This window comes from Vigna unguiculata, chromosome 1 (genome assembly GCF_004118075.2).
Source record: "Vigna unguiculata cultivar IT97K-499-35 chromosome 1, ASM411807v1, whole genome shotgun sequence".
NCBI lineage: Eukaryota > Viridiplantae > Streptophyta > Magnoliopsida > Fabales > Fabaceae > Vigna > Vigna unguiculata.
Window position 1 is genome coordinate 38,601,338 of NC_040279.1, and position 18,968 is coordinate 38,620,305.

Consider the following 18,968-nt stretch of genomic DNA (forward strand, 5'->3'; position numbering starts at 1 on the left):
AATCCACTATATGGGGCACAACCTGCCCCTTTAAGGTGCTCCCATTTCCATAAGTGGTGTTCCAATTATTGGCTGTTCTTCAACCACTTCAAATGTTTAACACTTTGCTAAAGCAATGTTACGGTTCATATGTTGAACACGTGTTGCTGCATTAACTTCAATAATCAAAATAAACATAATCATTTTCTTTAAAACAATCTTGGACGACAACTGTCAAATCCCTATCCACTACACCATTTATACACTTTTCTCTACAAATACTCTCAAAGCAATTTTTGTAATTACTACTTTTATGTCTAATGAAGCATTAAATTTAAGGGTGTCCACTTAAAAAATTTAGTTATACTACCTTTGAATGATTAAAGATCATGTTTCGCTGTACATATGTTGTTAAAATATAAAGGTATGTATACAATATTTATAATTAATTTTCTATTACAAGATATCATAGCAAGAAAAAAGAGAATAGAGAAGAAAAAAAAACAAACCTTATTGAAGAAGAACATCTGTGTACAAAGTAATATCATCGAGTTATAATATAAAAGCAGTAAAGAAGAAAATATAAGTAAATTTAACTAAATTGATAACCAAACTAACTACTTAGTAACAAGACTAACTAAACATATTAATAACTTTCCGATGGAAGGAAAATATTGTCTATGTCCATCTTTTGTCTCTTAGCTTTCTAGGAGATTAAAGAATTTTTCAAGAAAATTCAAAAGCTTGTAGTGGAATGTCTACTATTGATCCTTAATTACGCATCAACATAAGCATAAATATTATTGTCAGAGGTGGCTTTGAGCAGAATTCCCTAGCCAACAATGTGCTTTAGGTATCTTAGAAGAACAATACTCCTCTTGCTCATAAAACTCTTCATCAAACTTGCATTCCTTCCCTTACATACTCGAACTTAAATTCTCACCACAGCAAAAAAAATATGAAGATCAATGATTACAAACTTTATTCAAATATATAATAAATGTATAAAAAAAATTATTGCATTTTATTTTCTTTAAGTACTTACAACCATAGGTGATCTTAGGTTGTTTCATTTCTTTTACTAATATCATGTGAATTTTGACTACGATACTTTTATATTAATAAATGTAATAGATAATTGGTAGAATACTTTTAAAATATATATATATATATATATATATATATATATATATATATATATATATATATATTGTTTATTTATTATATTTTTATTGCAATTAAATTAAACCAAATTTGACACACGCAAAAATTACACTCACACTTTTACTATATGGTTAGTTGGTTATGATTAATCTAGATCATAATTTTATCCCATCGGGATGTTCAAGAACAGGCCCATGGGCAGAATATTCGGCCCACTACGTCAGATGCGGCCTTGATGCTTGCCAAACCCATAACTCAAACGATCAGCAAGAATGTCATTCATTCCTGAAGTTGTGGTAGAATGGTAAGGAGTATCAGAGCCAAAACGCTTTTAAAAATTGGCCTACAACAATGTGCGAAACAGGTACTAAATGGCTTTAGAGTCATGAGTGTTGGGATTCATCGGTAAAAGAAGCTTGTCCAATAAACATTACTCGCCGAGTATAAGACAATAATGTGTTTCTGCAATTCAATATTGTTTTGTTGGAGTTGAATTTCTGTCATGTGTAGGTAGAAAGAAGAGGTGTGGGAAGGCTGAGGCAGGGCCGAAAGATGCTAAGTCGCCAATGGAGAAAGGAGAAGGATAGGAGGGGTGCATTGGTGGAGAAGGAAGAAGATTAAGAGAAGAAAATAAAGACAGATGGATCATTTCACCACACACGCTCACATATAACAACTGTCTGAAAAGTCAAGTCAGATTATGTCATAATCGATCTATATGACTAACAGATATCATACAAATGTGAGGAGAATGGGCAGGATTCACATTCAGTATAAATAATGTAATCCAGTTGACTAGAATCAATTTAGGTATACAAGACATGAGCCTGCTGCTATATATCTGCCATTTTTTTGTCCAAATCGACCCTGAGAAGACCTTGATTAGGAAGAAATGGGGGATAAAAATCTAAAAATCTAAGGTGATCAAATTACAGATGGAAAGAATATGCTGGTATGGTACAATGAATGTTCTTATCTTTGTGCCTGATCCGGTGTGTGGTTGCTTGTTGTAGATGATGATGCCGTCCTACCGTTCACTATTCCATTATCTATAGGTGGACTGCTTCCCCATTTACCTTCTGATTCACTGGGCTCTATCACTTTCACGGACCCATCTGTCAATCCAACGGCAAATTGATTGGGTTCTGCTGGATGAGCCGCAACAACAACAGGATACACAGATTGGTTCCTGCAATAAGAATTACAAAATATCATTCCCAAATTCACTTTTAATGCAAGGATTTTGCAAATCACGAGATCACGAAATGAAAATAAGACTTCACAATACATCCTTGAATAAATTTCAGTGTTTTAAAACAAACAGTAAAGAGTCATATAAAATTCATTGGGTTTCATGTACTGGGAAGAAACTTACACACTTAAAGCCGCGGGTGAAAAGTATGTGGATAGTGCTATACGACATCTCAGTCTCAAGCTGTCGGCATCAAAAACCCCAGTGTTTCCATCGCAAAATGTAGCATATATTAACTGACTATTGCAGGAATAAGCAGCATATGATATGGGAGCAGCCAGAACATCTTGAGGAACCCACTGCAGCAAGTTATTTCAATGTCAAGTTTTGACAGCAACAAGAAGCAATATCAGTCCCAGATAGAAAAATTATTTTTACCTGCCGAATCCGATCCATCTTAGAGGCGTCATATATTGCCAACTGAGACTTGTGGGCTACCAGCAACCGAATTTGGTCTAAATGGAACTGCACACGAGTATCACCTACAGGAGCCTTTCCTGCGGGCAGTTGTAGTGCAATCCATGTTCTTTTCTCCCATGTATCAATGTTCCATACACAGAGCTGTACGGAAATTATTTCAGTAAGGTAAACCGACACAAGCCAAAAAAAAAAATTGATACAGTACAGAAAATTATGTATTGGCACCTTCCTTGTAAAATAATTAAATGAAGTTAATTGAGATTTAATTTTTTTTAGTCCGGAAAATGTAAAACATTTCTAAAAAATCATCTTGTAAGGTGACTTTGTATTAGATCGAGCAATTGTGACTCGAGTCACTTGGTATCCGTTACGGGACAATTGATGTCACCAACAACAATTGATGTCATTGACAACAATTGTCCACTAGGAATCCCACTGGAAATTGAACTTGTGACCTGATACCAATTGTTGGATTGAATGCTTCCCACTAGACCACCTTTTGGCCTAGTGCTAAACGCTCGACCCAACAATTGGTAAGCGTTCGATCCAACCATTTGCACTCTCTTATATACTATAATTTGATCATATCTTTAGTCAACATTCTAACTATGGGAACAAAAATTTATATTGGTTCAATAATAGTTTAGTAGTAAGTAGTACAATAGCCTAACAACCCTCGTTAAGAGCGACTCTAATATCATCTTAGAAAAGAAACTTTAAACTTAATATTATAAAATCATTTTGTAAGGTGAGATTTGCAATCACTCATATGTTATAATTTAAGTATATATTTAGTCAATGTGGAATCTTCAATAAAGGTTATCCTGTTATCTTTTACACTAGAAGATAAATCTAAGATAACATTGAATAATTACAACCACCAAAAAATGGGTAACTAAGGGATGTCCCCAAAACAAATCATTATGCATAGAGGCTTTCCAAATCACTATATCTAAAATGGACAGAAAACAGTTAAACGACATACTTGAGCATCAGCACCAGATGAAACCAGGATGTTAAGGCAGGTTGAAAAGGCAAAACCAGTAATTCGCTTTTGGTGACCCTTCAATTTGGATTTCACCTACAAGATACCCTCCAAGAGAAAATTAGATAATTTAAAAAATAATAGCGTAATGCTTAAAAAGAAGAAAACTGTTAAAGATAGTAATCACCTCATCCACTCTAACATTATAAATGTAAATTGTTGAATCCTCCATCCCAATGGCTATGATGTTATTATCTTGAGGGTGGAAAGCCAGAAAGGTAGAGGCAGGGGTGGTGGCATGAATGTTGTCATTACCTACAAAGAAAAAAAAATTACATAAGTAAACAGTAAGCTGAGCAGCTGAATGAAATGTTGTGGTTGTATTGTATCCAAGGATATGTACCTTAAATGTCATCATGTTAAATAATGAAACCTTTCCACCACAGGCAGACAAAACATATGAGTCATTCTTTGAGAGTGCAATGCAAGGAACAGCTTCATCAAGGTTGACACCCGAGACATCATTAGTCATAAGAAGACCACTTTGGGGTTGCCAATGCTGTGGAACAACGCTGGCAGTAGCCTAAAACCATACAAGCTTGAGAATTCTGTTATCTATTGGAAGGTGGGAAGTAATCACGAGCATACATAAAAGTAAGGACTAGAGAGAGATTATCATTACCTTCCCATTGGGATTTTGTTCACTACGAGCCCACTTCCACAGCCTCTGAACACCATTTGAACCAAGTGCCAATAGACCAGCACCAGAGTTCGTATACAAAAGTCTAACAACCTATGTATGACTCTTAAGAGTTAAGAACGTTCACAGTAACAAAGTTGTCAATACAAAATGGCAATCACACTCTGTTACAACCAACAAACCTTGCTGGAAGCATCTGTACTGTCAGGCATGGTAACTGATTGACATTGAACAGGATCAACAATTTCAGACAGCTGCCATGGCTTAGCTCTATCTATTCCCTCTTCCACAGTTATAGGTTTCTCTGCATTTCGACCTGTGGGATCGACTCCTCCATTCTTCATTGAAAATGGCAAAACCAATCATGTTTTGTGAGAGGTATTATGACACAGTACATAATTCAAGACCAATAAAGTAACTCCAGAAAATATAATCAATGGAATATAATTTAACAAAGAAATTCAGACATCAAATAATATAAATATCGAAAAGATGGCCAGTTCTCCACGGTATGCAGGGGCATGGCACAGTGGAGTTAAGCATACTGGAAGAAGAAAAACATCAAGCTGATCCAATATTCTTCCGTAAATATTAAAAGAAATGAAACAGTAGTCATAATACTTCTAATTGTTAAGCTATGACTAGTATATTATAATCACGAATAGGGTAGTTCACAGGGAGATTCATACAAGAATTGGAGAAGGCCTGACAGGTGAGCTCCTTTCTACTTTACAGTTGACAGGACTAACATTAACAGCAGAAGAGCCAGATGCCTAGATATAACAAACCAAATGGGCAGTATTAATATGTATTTCGATCTAAATATCAAAATCAAAGAAAAGGTGAAGAAATATATCACAACCTTGATTGCAGCAGAGTCAATGGGTGACCTCAATGCTTCAAATCCTGGAGTTTGTACTGTTCTCAAGGATCTAAGACCACTTACATTAGCAAGAATTTTGAATCCATTGTCTGCAGTGGTGACAGCAAGAAGACTTCCTTCCTTGTTGAATCTCAAGAGTGGAAGGGCCTGACTAGATTCATACAATTATATATGGTGTGTCTTTATAAAGTGTTAGCTATATAAAAAACAACACAGGTAAACCCACCTGTAATCCACCCTCTGCATCAGTGCTTGTTAGAAGATTAACACTGTCCATCTCCCAAAATTTGATTTGGCCATCTTCACCAGCAGCCAAGAAGCGATTTTGGGTTGTGTCAAACTGCACAACACCAGCAGATTTCTTTCTGAACCCATTGTATGTTCTCTTAATAGCTCCTTCACTTTCATTCCATTCAACAAGAAATGACTCTCCGTCTTTACTAGTTCCACAGGAAAACAGTCTATAGAAATGAAGGAAGATAATTACGCAACATATTAATACAGTTCCATTTAATAATAAATCTCACTTAATCCAAAACTAAAACCTTCTTACCTACTTCCATCAGCACTATAGAGCAATGTGGTACACCAATGGCCTGGGGCATCATAGTCAACCCTAGAGCCCGCATTATCATACAACCAGGCTTTTATTTTGCCATCAATGGCAGTTGAAAATACAAACTGCAGAGTTACACTAAACATCAAATGTGTTTTCCAGAATAATTCAATCATGGACAATATGTACACATAACTCATTTAAATACAAGGAGCACTCTCGGGCTCTACTAGAACCAAATTATAACTCCTACAAAATCCAAAGAATAGACTGATGGAGAAAATATCATATAATCCTTCTACCTGAATGTTCTCCTTGTGATGAGGGCAGATAGAATATATAGGCGCCTCATGACCCTCAAAGTTAAATAGTATCCGTCCAGTCAAATCCCACACCTATTAAGAGTCTCTTCTTTAGACAATATAACATTTATGCATAACCAAAATTGCGAGTAGATTTAGGCACCTTTATCAACTTATCATCCCCACAAGTCACAATACAGAGTTGCTTATTTGGATGAGAAAATGCCAAGTCATTAACACTACCAATATGGGCATCAACCTGCATTGTCAAGGAAATATAAAACAAATTGCAAACACAACTTTGGTTACTTCTTAAAAGAATAATCTCACCTCCATACGCTGAACCAGCTCATTTGATAGAATGTAGGAATACAAGTGAATCAAATGTTTAGTAAATGCAACACCTACAGTAAAGAAACCAGTAAGAAATTATGTTGTGACAGTTTTAAAATGGTTTTAAGGACTTCACATACCCACAAAATTTCCATCCAGGCTCCATGTGACACGACTGACAGAAATAGAAGCATCTTTGGCCATAGCTGCCTGAGAAAATTAAAACTATAAAATTCCAAAGGATATGAATTATCAAGTACCAATGACCACCATAACAATATACTTATTGTCTGGTTAGACCATATAACCATAGGTACTGTAGAAAAGAAAATATTGAATAGTATAAAGACTCGTTGAAAAATGAAATTAAAAACCTGAAATGGTAATGAGCACGCTGAGATATCCCGTATCTTGAATGGCTTTGTGACCGACCTGTCTCGCAACCCAAGTTCCCAAAGTGTAATTTCCCCATTAGTAGAACCAACTGGTCAACAGAAATATGTAATTATGTTTTTGTCAGTATGCTGAGCAAGATATTACACAGAATGCAATAAAGATAGAAATTACCAAGAAGTAAGGTTTGATGTGAAGGATGAAAGTCCATGCTTGTCACAGAGTATCCTTGGTGCAATGTCATTGCCACTGTTCTTGGTAGATCATCCGGCGACCAAGAGGCTTGTCGAGAGGCAGGATAGGAAACCTAAAAGAATAGACATGAATCATAGTAACAAAAATCACCAAATAGTATGATATCAGGACTCCTATACAGCTTTGAAGCAGAAAAACCATTGGCTTCAAGAATACCCAAATCATATTAAAATTAAACAGAAAAATTATCAAAATTACCTCTTCTAGAGAAGGAGCAGGCCGGAGTCTTTTCATTAGCTGCTCATGATCAGCATTCTGATAATCAACCATGCCAGGAGCTATTGGAGGTGTTCTTGGATGCTTCAAGATAGACACTGTTTACAAAAGGGCAGAGCATTAAAGTCATGAAACCATCTTGCACCGGAATACTAAATATGTAAAATTCTAAGTAAAATTTGAGAGATAATATCCTGATGGCATATCCAGTTAAATAACATTTCAGCTGCCTGTCCACCAATAACAATAATTATTTCCAAATGAAGGTAAACAAGTGAAAAAGTCTATTGCGTGTAACACGTAAATTTTAATAAAACTTATTGTGATATGTATAGACAAAAATAAGGTAACCACAGATCTTTTAAAATGTTGTGGGAGAAGAGAATGATATTTTAACCTTGATTCTGTGGGACAGGCATGGTTGATGCTGTGACAACAGCTGCTTGGACAGATGATGAAGCTGAGGCATTGGCCATCCAACCAGCCAAAGCATTAGCATTAGCAGTTGCTGCGGCAGGGGGAAAGGGCTATATAAACAAAATATTGATTCATTAAAAAATATGATAAGTTAGATTGTAATTAATTAAAAGTATAAGAAATTTATGAAATGAAAGATATCATACACCATGAGCTCCAATTGGAGTATAAGCTGCAGGCTTTGCAACGGCAGCAATTGGAAGATTGACAGGAGTAGGGGCTAGAGGACCGTTAGGAGGTGTACATGTGTGGTCGGTGAATAAAGTCTTTATATCTGGGTTTGGTCTAGGATTTTTGCAAAGCTGGTGCTGCCAGTTTAAACTGCATTGATTAGGGACACAAATGGCTTAATAAAAGAAAAGGCTAGAAATAACAAGTTAAAAAACAAATATATGTAATCAATAATCAATAATAAACAACATATAATCAACTAGTACCATATGCAAAAGTCTATCAGATATAATGTTTGTACATTATAGAAGGCAAAAAGCCACACAGTTTGCTTTGCATTTGCCAAGTAGAAAAGAAACCACTTAACTATGAAAAAGTGAATTAAGAAAAACCGTAAGTTTAGTCAGGAGAGAGAGAAATAGAATCAGTTGAAATTATAAACTCACATCTACTTTAGCATATGACAGAACGAATAAATCGACAACTATAGCATTTACACCTTTGATTGATCAACGTCCGCAATCTTGATGACCGAAGGGTAGGGAAGATAAGTTTGTCACGGAAGAGAGGATTTGCCTCAATCAGCTTTTTTAGCTCTATCAACATAATCCCTCGAGCAGTTTTGGTGTCACCATACTTAGACAGCTGCTCATTCTCCCTGAAATTTTAATGCAAAGAGAAAACTAAATAATCTTAGAAGTTAATTAATCTTGTAGGTCTACCGGTCATAAAAGGCAACATGACACAATTTGGTAAACTTAGTTCTTCACAAACTCTATGTTAATCAAGATTGGAGAATATTGACATTTGACTGAAATCACTTTCAACAGCATTGTATTATATTAGACTATATAATACCTGAAATTACTTAGAGTTAAAAGCTGGGTGATTTCTTTGTATAGTTCCTCATTGAACGTGGAGAAAATTTTTAAATCACCCACTAATATCTCAACAGCCTTTGCCTTGTCTTGCCTAATTTAGCAGCACCAAAGAAAAACATGTGAAGTACCACCATCATAAGCACAAACATCATCAAAAAATCCCCAAGCAATTCCAATTAATAGATACCTATCAAGTGCTTCCAGATATTTCTGCTTCCTGATTTCAAAGAATATTTTCATTGAGTATCTATTATCATCAACTTTAGTAAACCCTGTTAAGTACTTCTCAACTTCTTCCCATTCACCAGCATGTACTTTTTCCTCAAAGTACTTCATATTGAAGAAAAACCCAGATTCTTTCTCAAGCCTGGACCAAAAAGAAACATTCAAGAAAGAAATAACTAGCAATGGTAATGTAAAAAATAGGAGGATACGTTTAGCGAAGGAAGATAAAGAGTTTCCGATTAATTTTATTATCATCTAAATTCCAATTTAAGTGATTATGCATCTCAGCCTTTCTACACAAAAAAGAAACCTCGTAATATTTGCAAGTTCAGCTTTTATATTCAAGTAATTCATTGCTTTTCAACTTCAGAAAACCATCTATAGCAACTGCCAGAAAAGAAAGTGCAATATATTTTGTTCTTCCCAATTTGAAGGTAACGGTAGTTGCAACCGTGGAACCGTGGTTATAAATACTTCCAAAACCTTAAAAATCGTGAATACAGAAAACTTTAAAACTGTGGCAACAATGGCAGTGACAAGTCGTGATTGACTCTCGACATAGAACTCCGTAGTTGTCAATAGTATTTTTACAAAACAAATGTCAACCAGATAATTCACTGCCACCTGGCTCTATAATTCATTTACCCACATCCAAATTAGGCTTCTTCGATTATATTACAAGGATATCCGTCAGCTTTAAGACATAAATTTGAAAACATTCTTCCTCTCACTTAACTATTATTTTTAGCTCATTTTGAATACAATTCACCATCTAAAACATCATAGCTTAAGCTGAAAGCAAGGTTTTAAAACAAGGTTCGCAAACAGAAATTGCAGCTCCAATGTCAACATTTTAGGGATCTCATCGGCGGCATTGGCTGCATTTGTCCACAATTTTTCACAAAAATCAAGGATTGCGATAAAACAGGGACAGCAATTTAAATCCTCGGCTGAAACATTTCCACCAGCAAATAATTCATGTGGAATTTTGGATGTATCCGCACGTTCCCAAATTAAAAAGCGACATGCGAGCAAAAGCTGTTATTTTTTAAACATGTATGCATTTTAATTTAGCAAAACTAGGATTCACTGAAGAAGTTATATGGAGAATGGACCAAGACCACCACATATAAGGTTTAGGCCAATTTCCACGAAATACAGCCAAATTATATGGAAAATGGCCAAACCCATAAACATGTGTTGATCTCATGCCATACAATAATTTTTCCTTAGACAAACCACCAATTTCTAATGACACTTGAAATATCAACAAGAACTCTACCCATTATTAACAAGAATAACAGTAAAGTTTTAACAATTCAAAATTTTACTCCGTTTTGTTGCACTATTGCTGCCTAGTTTCATTTCACAGGATAAAAGTTGAACAGAAACAGAGGAAGAATAGATAAGGAGAACAAAGACAAAACATCAGCTAAAAAGAATAAAAGAAAATTTCAAAGTATACTCGCTTACCTGTGCACCGACTCCTTGAACTTCTCCTCCTCCAAAAATTGGAGTATCAGAAACACCAATTCTCGGCTCAAAGAAGTCATCGCTGTTTCTCAATTATAAAAGGCACCTATAATCTTGATCTTCGAACCCCGATCTTCGAACACACAACACGCCAAAGAAAAAAACAGGAAACAACAAACAAGAAACAAGAAATCAAGACTACAGAAAACTACATAAATTAATTCCCTACAAACAGAGACGAATCAGGGATGAAGCATGCAACCTCCACGTCAAAACTGAACCCGGGGACGCTCCACAACCTAAAATTTCCCAAGGATTCAGGGGTTGTTAAAGATTACAGAAGCTCCAAGTTCGAGAAATTCTAGGGTTTGAAAAGCTGCAGATAAGAAGAGGAGGAGGAGGAGAGAGAATGGAGAGAGTCTGGGTCTCGCTATCTTCGATGTGTTGTACAGAGGAGTCTATCTTTTTCTACTGACCCATCAGACATAAGTACCTCTTCTTATCTTATAAGTACGATTACTTATAACTAGATAAGCTGTCATTTGTTGAGTGATAAGCCAACGAGAGAGAGTGTCTCGGATTCGAAACTGCAATTCAAATGAAGTGAATATTCTGAACACACGTCCAGTCGGTCCCATCTTTTCTGTACTGTCGCTTTCCCTTTCAAGCTATAATAAATAATGGGATTTAATATTAACTCTTTTTCAATATCTCCTTCTCTCATTTTATCGTGATAACTTGCAGTTTCATCTTCCTGCACAGCATTCATTCTGGGACCACTAGGTTGTTGTTTTCTTACTATATTTTCTTTTTTAATTTTTTATGCTTCTGTTTTTCATTTTTGTCTCTCTGACTTGGCTGTGACCCACTGTCTCTTCCTGGTATGCTACCCATTAAGTAACCAATTAAACCCATATTACCAGTCAAGCCCATTTCAGAAATCTAAATACTATTTACCTTTTAACTTCATTTTTAATACATTTTTTTTATATTTTTTGCAGAAATATTAAATATTGATGTAAATAATAAATCTCTTGCATATCTTAAATGTATGTCAACGACTATTTCTTTAACACACTATAATCAATTCACAATTTATTACGAAGTTTTGGTCTTGGAAAGAAGAGTCAACTCAGAAAACTTCAACCACTTAAATAAAAAAGTTAAAATTAATTTATTGTTTCTAAATTAGTATTCTTCACTCTTCTTTATCTTAATAAGGAAATAAATTATTTATTTCCTTTCTTTTTCCTATTCGAACATTTGTGAACAATCTCGTTTTTTTTTTCTAAGTTGATACACTATTGAGATTAATTTAAACATAGTTTAATGTCATATCAGAGGAAAGATAAGAAATAAGAAAAAAATTAACACTATTATCTTTATTTGGTTAACGATTAAGATAAAGTTTTAATGTCTTCAATTATTTATTTAGTTTATATTAAAAACTACTTTAATCACGTATAAAAAAAATTGTAGATATCAAAATAGGTTAGACTTAATGATTATACTTATGTGTTTCGTCTCATTTAAATCACATAGCTTTTACACGTTGATTGACCATAAAATTACTATTATTTATTGTAGTAGTCAACAGTGAAAATTAATTATAAATATATGAATACTGAAATGCTGAATCATAATTAAATATTTAATAATTTTCATAAAATTTATTTTTGAGAATTTTATTCTAAAAACTTATTACGTTGAAAACAACACGTAGTAAATATTACACCACTGATCTCGTAATTTAAGTATATATTCCTCTTACTTATCCTTTTAACTAAAAAAATCCTAAGTAAAAATAAAAAATATACATTAGAAAACATACTCATGTAACAAATATTTAACTAAAATGATAAAAATTCAAGAGTTAAATGAATTTATTTCTTTGACAACTGTTTATAAAAAGAAATAATTTAAAAATAGTTAATGGTTTATTTTCTACTAAAGTAATTGATTGTCTATGTTAGAACTTATTTTCAAATAGCTACGTACATAAATTTTAGCGTCTTGTTTAAAGAATTTAACAATTTGACAAAGAGCATAACATAAACTATTTAACTTATGATAGAATATTTGGATAAGTATTTTCAAAGAAAAAAAAAAGAATAATTTTGAAATAAAGAAATTGATTAATTGGAATAAAATAATTTGACATCGTAGTTTTTGAATTGATGGGAGGTGTTTGTGGTCCATTCAAAGCTGGGTTAATTCCAACACGCACCAACATCAACATCAAAAAATCAACATCTAACCAAACTCACCCTTTAATCTCTTTATACATTCATTATTGCGTTGTGTCTAGAACAAATACTAACAACTACCAAAACAACAACATAATTTGTACTCTTCATACCCCTACAATCTACTAACAACACATTTTCATGTCTTTTTCCCATTCCCATTCCACCAATCATGCCAAATATTCATATATATTTTTTCAAATATCCACACAACGTGCCTATCAACTCGCCACGTGTCAATTTTTTCCAATACGCATTTAGATTAATTATTCAACCAGACAAAATTTTAGATGTGATTGTTCAAGAATTTATATCTAGTAACCATAAGAAAACGAATACAATTTGGAAAATTATTCCCCATACTGTCCTCAAGAGCCAAGAAGTAAGTTGTGGATCCCATTTACTTACCCATCTGAAAAAATTTCACCGTTTGATTTGAGGTGATTGAACTCAGTAAAAAATCTAACTTTTCAAAAATCAGAAGCGCACTTCATGCATTACGTTCTGCCGACAAAAGTCTGCAAGAGTTTGAATTTTGAAATCTCAGAAGTTTGGGTCTCTGTTAATTCCATAATAAGGGAGAGAGACCCTTTATTTCTATTTTCTCAACCGTTGTGTTCTCTAAATATCTAATTTTTATTGTTAATGACCATTTGTCAATTTAAACTTGGAAGACGCCAAAGTTGCTAGATTTGGATGCATCCCTCTCGACACACAACAAGTAGAAACTAGCTCGTGGCGTGGTTAAATTAATTTAAACACATTTTTAACTAGTTTTAACAGTTTAAATTAATCTAATTTCAAAATAAAGAGACAGTAATGGATTCAGTTCGCGCCAGTATTTAGCATCTCAAGGATTCATCTCGAACAAAATCAGCATGAACTTTTAATCAATTTATGTTAATTAAAGCAATGGTGCATCAACTGAACATCCTTCAACTATGAAATTTTACAGCATAATCTATTTCAAAGTGGCAACCTGCGTAACTTGCTTTGATCAAAGGGAAGAGTGAAAGAAAAGACAAATGGCTGAAATATCATCCACGGCAATGCCCCGTCTCTTGCGTTTCCATGCATGTTCCGCACACTCTACCAACCTTTTAGCAGCCTTAGCTTTATCTGCTGTTGAAGATACAATTTCCACTGCTTCTTTGTTAGATATTACATCCCAAACCTGCATCACGAAACCAACACAACGTGTTAACATTGCTAACTATTAACTCCAATCATGCATGTAACACAAAACCAGTTTCAAGGACAACATTTCCTACCCCATCAGTGGCTAGCACAACAAACTGGTCTCTGCTACTTATGCTTCTGTGTGTTACCTCAGGCACAGAAATTAGGCCATGCCCTTTAATGCAGTAGTCACCAAAGGCCCTAGACATGGCTAGCCCTGGAGACTCTGCATCCGGCAACCACACCCTATGCACCCCTGGCTCGTCCTCTAGGCAGAACACACGCCCCTGGCACTGAGTTATTCTCTCTTCTTCTTCTGCAGTTAAAGTTTATGCATCACCACAATAATCAGAAGCCAAAATAATGAAGACACAATTACAAAAACACACCGAACAATATACTAACGGGGTAAATTGGGCTTGAAATCAACTGTTAGTTGAACCGCCACCAAACTTCCTTCATCTGATTTTGTAGCCAACACAGCACGAGAATCTCCAACATTTGCTATCACAATGAGTTCACCCTGCCCATCGTGGAACAGTTAAGGAAACTCTTTCATTTTGTAGAAGAAAAACAACATAGAGAACATTTAAGGAACCACTATGTTCTGTCCTTGTTTTTTACCTGTCTAACAATTGATAGGGCAGTTGTTCCGCTGTAAAACGAGTCTATCTTGCGGTGCTGCTTCAGTTCTTGATCAATGGCCGCACATGTCTTCAAGTAAGAGTGCTTCCATACGTTGAATCGGTAAAGTTGTCTTTTTCCTTCGTCTACATCAACACCAGGATCAACTGAAGTTTGGGCTAGCGTCTCCTGCCAGTTGCATAGCAAAGACGATGGCATTGACTCTCTTACTCTTTTGGCCACAAAGTGACCCCATGGTCCATGCCCATCAAAAATCCCACAGAAGATCATGTCCTCTTGGCACCCAAATTCCTATAAACAACACCAGATTCATAAAAAACAAAGGGACCACAATGACGTGAACAAATTAACCACTCACTGAAACTGAGTAAGCATGAGTTGAATTCCGTTGAAGTCCTCCCACAACTATATGACAAAAAAGATGAAGATATTTCAGTAGTAATATCTGTATACCTCCCACACTATGCAGCAATCTTGGTTCACTCCTTTCTGACCTCTTCTGGAGAATACGGAGGCAAAGTTGTTTGAACCATCGACATGAACTATGCCAGAGCTACACAGCATCATCTCATTCTTCTTAGCCTCCTTCGCCATTGCTTCGGCAGCTTCCCTCCCTCCGCATTTCTCATTCTTTCTTCCTTTCTTCATTGAAAACGACCGCGCCAACCCATTGAACATCGAGGAAAAATGCCCCATCAACTCTGCAACGTGATTCCCCACACGACACCTTTTGTGATTTTCCTGTGTATGGCGTCGAATCTGCATTGAAACCAGATAGTGCTAACTAAACGTATATATACAAATACACGTATGTATAGGGAACAAAGAAAATGAGGAGCAGGTGAGAAATTCTACAACAGCCCATTGGAAGGAACCGTTTTAAATTTTTTATTGATATCTTTGCCTTTTCCTACATACTTCGTTCTCAAATAAAAATGAAACGTGCAACAAGTTGGGGGATGCCGTGACTGAACATAAGGACAATTTCTGACTCAGAAAGCTTAGAATCTAAGAATTTAATATTTATCACAGATTTAAAACCTTAAACTACGGATTATGCAGAAGTAAAAAATATTCATTCTCACGTTGAATTCCAGGGCTGAATCTGGAATTATTTCACCGCCTTGCAGAGGCATGAAAATTAAGATCCACTCACACATCAAAGTAAATATTAACAGAGATAAAAATCATAGATACAGCTCCCATTATATTCCCACACATTGGTTTATTAATGATGTAGAAAAGCATAGATCAAAATCGAATTGTGTATTGGTAAGCGAACTGGGACATAAAGTAAAAGTAAAAATTGGTTTCTTTCTGGCTTGCTTTCTCGTTGGATTCAGCGTCATGTAAAAAAGCATACTGCTCTGTTGACATCAGAAGCATATTTAAAAAGAGATTCCGAAGATTAATCAAAGTTAGAGCAATAAAATTCTAACACCTGACAAAAACAAATTTCCAAAGACGCATGATAAGTCACAGGTCAGAACCCGTATATACCGGAACATGTTCAAACACCATTTAAGAGAGGCCCAGAATCGACTTTAATTCAGCAAAACAAAAATGAAAGAAGCAAAAACACGTTGAGGACTGACTGACTCTGTCCCCACCTCCACTGAAATTCATCAAAGTAAGGACAGAGACAAAAACATGTTAAAGAAACAGAGAGTAGTTTGTTAAGGTTGTGTTGTGGCTGAACTTAAAAACTCCCATTTGGTTGTTTTTAGTTTTGAAAGAAGAAAGTGGGAAAGAAAGAAGAAAATGAGAAGATGAGGAGGACCTTGGAGTTTGTTGTTGAGGGAACTAGAGAGGGTGAATCTGAGGGAGTAACCGGAGAAGGAGATGTTGTGGCCGGAACAGGAAGGAATTCCGACGGGGCAAGGTGGGTGTTGAAGAAAGCAAAGGTGAAGAGAGATCAGAATCCATAATGGACCTTTGTTTTGTTTGGTTCTAGTTCCTTCTTCTCTTCCTTTTTTATCTACGCCACAATCACACACCAAAACAAACACATTTTTACAAACAAACCATACAATCCAACTGCACATAAATTTGTATTTATGGCTATTATTCTCTTTCTACATTATAATATATATATATATATATATATATATTATATATACATTAAAACTAACAACCCGGAAGATCATTCCACATATAGTGTATAAGTTAAATGTTCGGAAGAAAGAAAATATTAAAAGTGGGTGATGAGAAAATTATTAGCGACATAAGGAAAAAATAAAAAAAAAATTGTACCTTTGATGTAGCTCTTGTTAATTAACGTGTTTAATTCAGAGAAGAAATCTTGCACAGTAATCCGTCACTTCTGGCAGCCGCAGCTAGTCATTGTCAAGTTTCTTGGCTCCAAAGTGTTATGAAGCCTCTTCTCTATTTTTTTTACCATAAGTGGTATGTTCTACACTTCTACTCTTCCTCATAGTTATTATATACAGGGTTAGGGTAGAAGTTATCAATTTATATTATTTACCCTAAATATACATTATAGGACTATTTCAATAGATATTTTCTTTATATATTATAAAACTGATTTTTTTATCCCCCAACAAATACTTGATTTTATTATATATAAATATATGTATAACATAAATAAAGTCCCATGTATGACACATGTGATGTTTTTTCTGTACAAGGTACATGTATGTAAGAGATTATTGAGTTGTCATTTGTTTTTCCCCACATGTAGGAAGATAAGCATTATGCAATGTTTGAAAGAATATGATTTGGACACCCAAACAGTGGGAATCTTTTTTATTATTTAGAAGAGACTGGACCATTTTCTAACGTTCATATTATCGAAATATTCTTATACTGTTCTGCAGATTCGGGAATTATTGTGTCTAATGCTTAAAAGTCTTAAAAAAAATAAGATCATCATGTAAATGAATATAAATGAAGGGTCGTTTCCTCGCAATTCTGGACAAAATTGCTGCTAACTTTAAAAAAAGAAGAAAAAAAAAACAGTAGTTTGCGACCGTGATTAAATATATATTCAATCATATTGGATAGTTCTTATATTTTATTCTAATTAAAGAAAGGTTGTTTTGAAGATAATACAAAAGAAGTTGGACTAAGAATAAAACCTTTTATATTTCATTGCAAGATGGCAAATGATTTTTTAGGTATTATTTCAACTCAGTCATAACGTTTACAAAAAAATCTGAGTATCGGTATTTAAATTAATAAAGAAAATTAATTTATTAGGTATTATAAAATTTATAATAAATTTTTTATTCTTTTTTTTAATTTACTTTTAAGATACATATTTAATATTTTTATTTTCTTTATAATAATTACACATTTATTCAATTGATCTTTTAATATTGATACAGTTATAATTTATTTTTCTATATTTGATATTTCGGGAAAAAAAGTACATCCTTAATACTTCTCTTTGTTTTGATTTTTAGTTTTTTAAATAAAATATTAAATACATTGATGAATACATAGATACTCATTTTCGATAAGATTGAGTGTGACAAAATTTTATATCCATCGAAAGTAAGATAAGAACGTAACAAAAAACTTAAGGATATAGATAAATTTTTACTTGGAGAATAAGATAATCATAGTCACACTTGTCACAGCCGTTATCATCTTCAATAATAATTGAAATCAACTTTTCTTCCTCCTTTACATGAAAACTTGAACATTACAGAGTTTTTAGATTGACTCAGCATTCACGATTTGCAGTGATATTAAAAAGAAATATAAGTTTTTAGGTAAAGCATTGAAGGTGTATTATAAAGAAAAAAGAGTATGTCAGCGATGGATTAGTGTTAGTTAAATTTTGTCCCTAAGCACACGTCTTGTTAGGGTTGAATGACTCCTTAGATGGACCAACAAGACCGCCCAAAATCTTAATTTACCATTATCATCTTATTATTTTAATTAATCTGCACATAAAATCTATAAAATATATAAAAAGTGGTTCTTATTCCCACTGGAAAAAAAAATTAAATGGGTCATGGAGATGACTATGGGAACGCCAATCACAGGATAGCATGTCATTAGTAGAAAATGAAATAAATTATTTTAAATCACTGATAAAATGATTATTTTATTGAGTTTGAGTCATGTTGATGATTGCAAAGACAACAGAAAAATGTTGTGCAATTGGTTTAGGAGGCTATCTAAACAGGGAGGGATATTCGTTGAATGAACAAGGAAACATGTTTCTAGGTTTTCCTCTACCCATAAATTTCTTTATATGTACCC

The 18,968-nt window shown here is 34.3% G+C and overlaps 2 protein-coding genes across 3 annotated transcripts; both read right to left on the minus strand.

Annotated features, from left to right (window-relative positions):
• Nucleotides 1-1,824: 1,824 nt before the first annotated feature.
• Nucleotides 1,825-11,162, minus strand: LOC114184931 (topless-related protein 3-like). Its single transcript, XM_028072345.1, is given in 27 exon segments — nucleotides 1,825-2,332; nucleotides 2,519-2,694; nucleotides 2,774-2,956; nucleotides 3,801-3,896; nucleotides 3,988-4,091; nucleotides 4,094-4,115; nucleotides 4,204-4,383; nucleotides 4,483-4,593; nucleotides 4,683-4,838; nucleotides 5,190-5,273; nucleotides 5,363-5,530; nucleotides 5,610-5,844; nucleotides 5,937-6,064; nucleotides 6,242-6,334; nucleotides 6,405-6,500; nucleotides 6,572-6,645; nucleotides 6,715-6,784; nucleotides 6,949-7,058; nucleotides 7,142-7,274; nucleotides 7,421-7,536; nucleotides 7,836-7,965; nucleotides 8,062-8,236; nucleotides 8,586-8,744; nucleotides 8,945-9,058; nucleotides 9,155-9,334; nucleotides 10,666-10,798; nucleotides 10,928-11,162. Coding segments are annotated over 26 exon segments (3,390 nt in total). The 5' UTR covers nucleotides 10,746-10,798; nucleotides 10,928-11,162; the 3' UTR covers nucleotides 1,825-2,115.
• A 2,612-nt stretch (nucleotides 11,163-13,774) lies between these two features.
• On the minus strand, nucleotides 13,775-17,009 carry LOC114196216 (probable protein phosphatase 2C 73). Of its 2 annotated transcripts, none has more exons than XM_028086791.1 (6): nucleotides 16,989-17,009; nucleotides 15,189-15,494; nucleotides 14,715-15,026; nucleotides 14,496-14,613; nucleotides 14,183-14,406; nucleotides 13,775-14,085 (listed from the first exon to the last, which is right to left on the minus strand). In XM_028086791.1, the coding sequence occupies exons 2-6, from the start codon at nucleotides 15,429-15,431 to the stop codon at nucleotides 13,909-13,911; spliced, it is 1,074 nt and encodes a 357-aa protein (XP_027942592.1). In that variant the 5' UTR covers nucleotides 15,432-15,494; nucleotides 16,989-17,009; the 3' UTR covers nucleotides 13,775-13,908. The 2 variants fall into 2 exon arrangements, with proteins under 2 accessions (XP_027942592.1, XP_027942583.1); XM_028086782.1 differs by lacking the exon at nucleotides 16,989-17,009 and adding an exon at nucleotides 16,516-16,779.
• Between the last annotated feature and the right edge of the window lie 1,959 nt (nucleotides 17,010-18,968).

Excerpts from the sequence above, each read along its gene's own strand:
- LOC114196216 (XM_028086791.1), bottom strand. The coding sequence starts at position 15,431 with ATGGGGCATTTTTCCTCGATGTTCAATGGGTTGGCGCGGTCGTTTTCA. Across the intron at positions 15,027-15,188 it reads ATTGCTGCATAGTGTGGGAG|GAATTTGGGTGCCAAGAGGA; the intron begins GTATACAGATAT and ends TGTTGTTTATAG. Across the intron at positions 14,407-14,495 it reads TTTCAAGCCCAATTTACCCC|AAGAAGAAGAGAGAATAACT; the intron begins GTTAGTATATTG and ends CTTTAACTGCAG.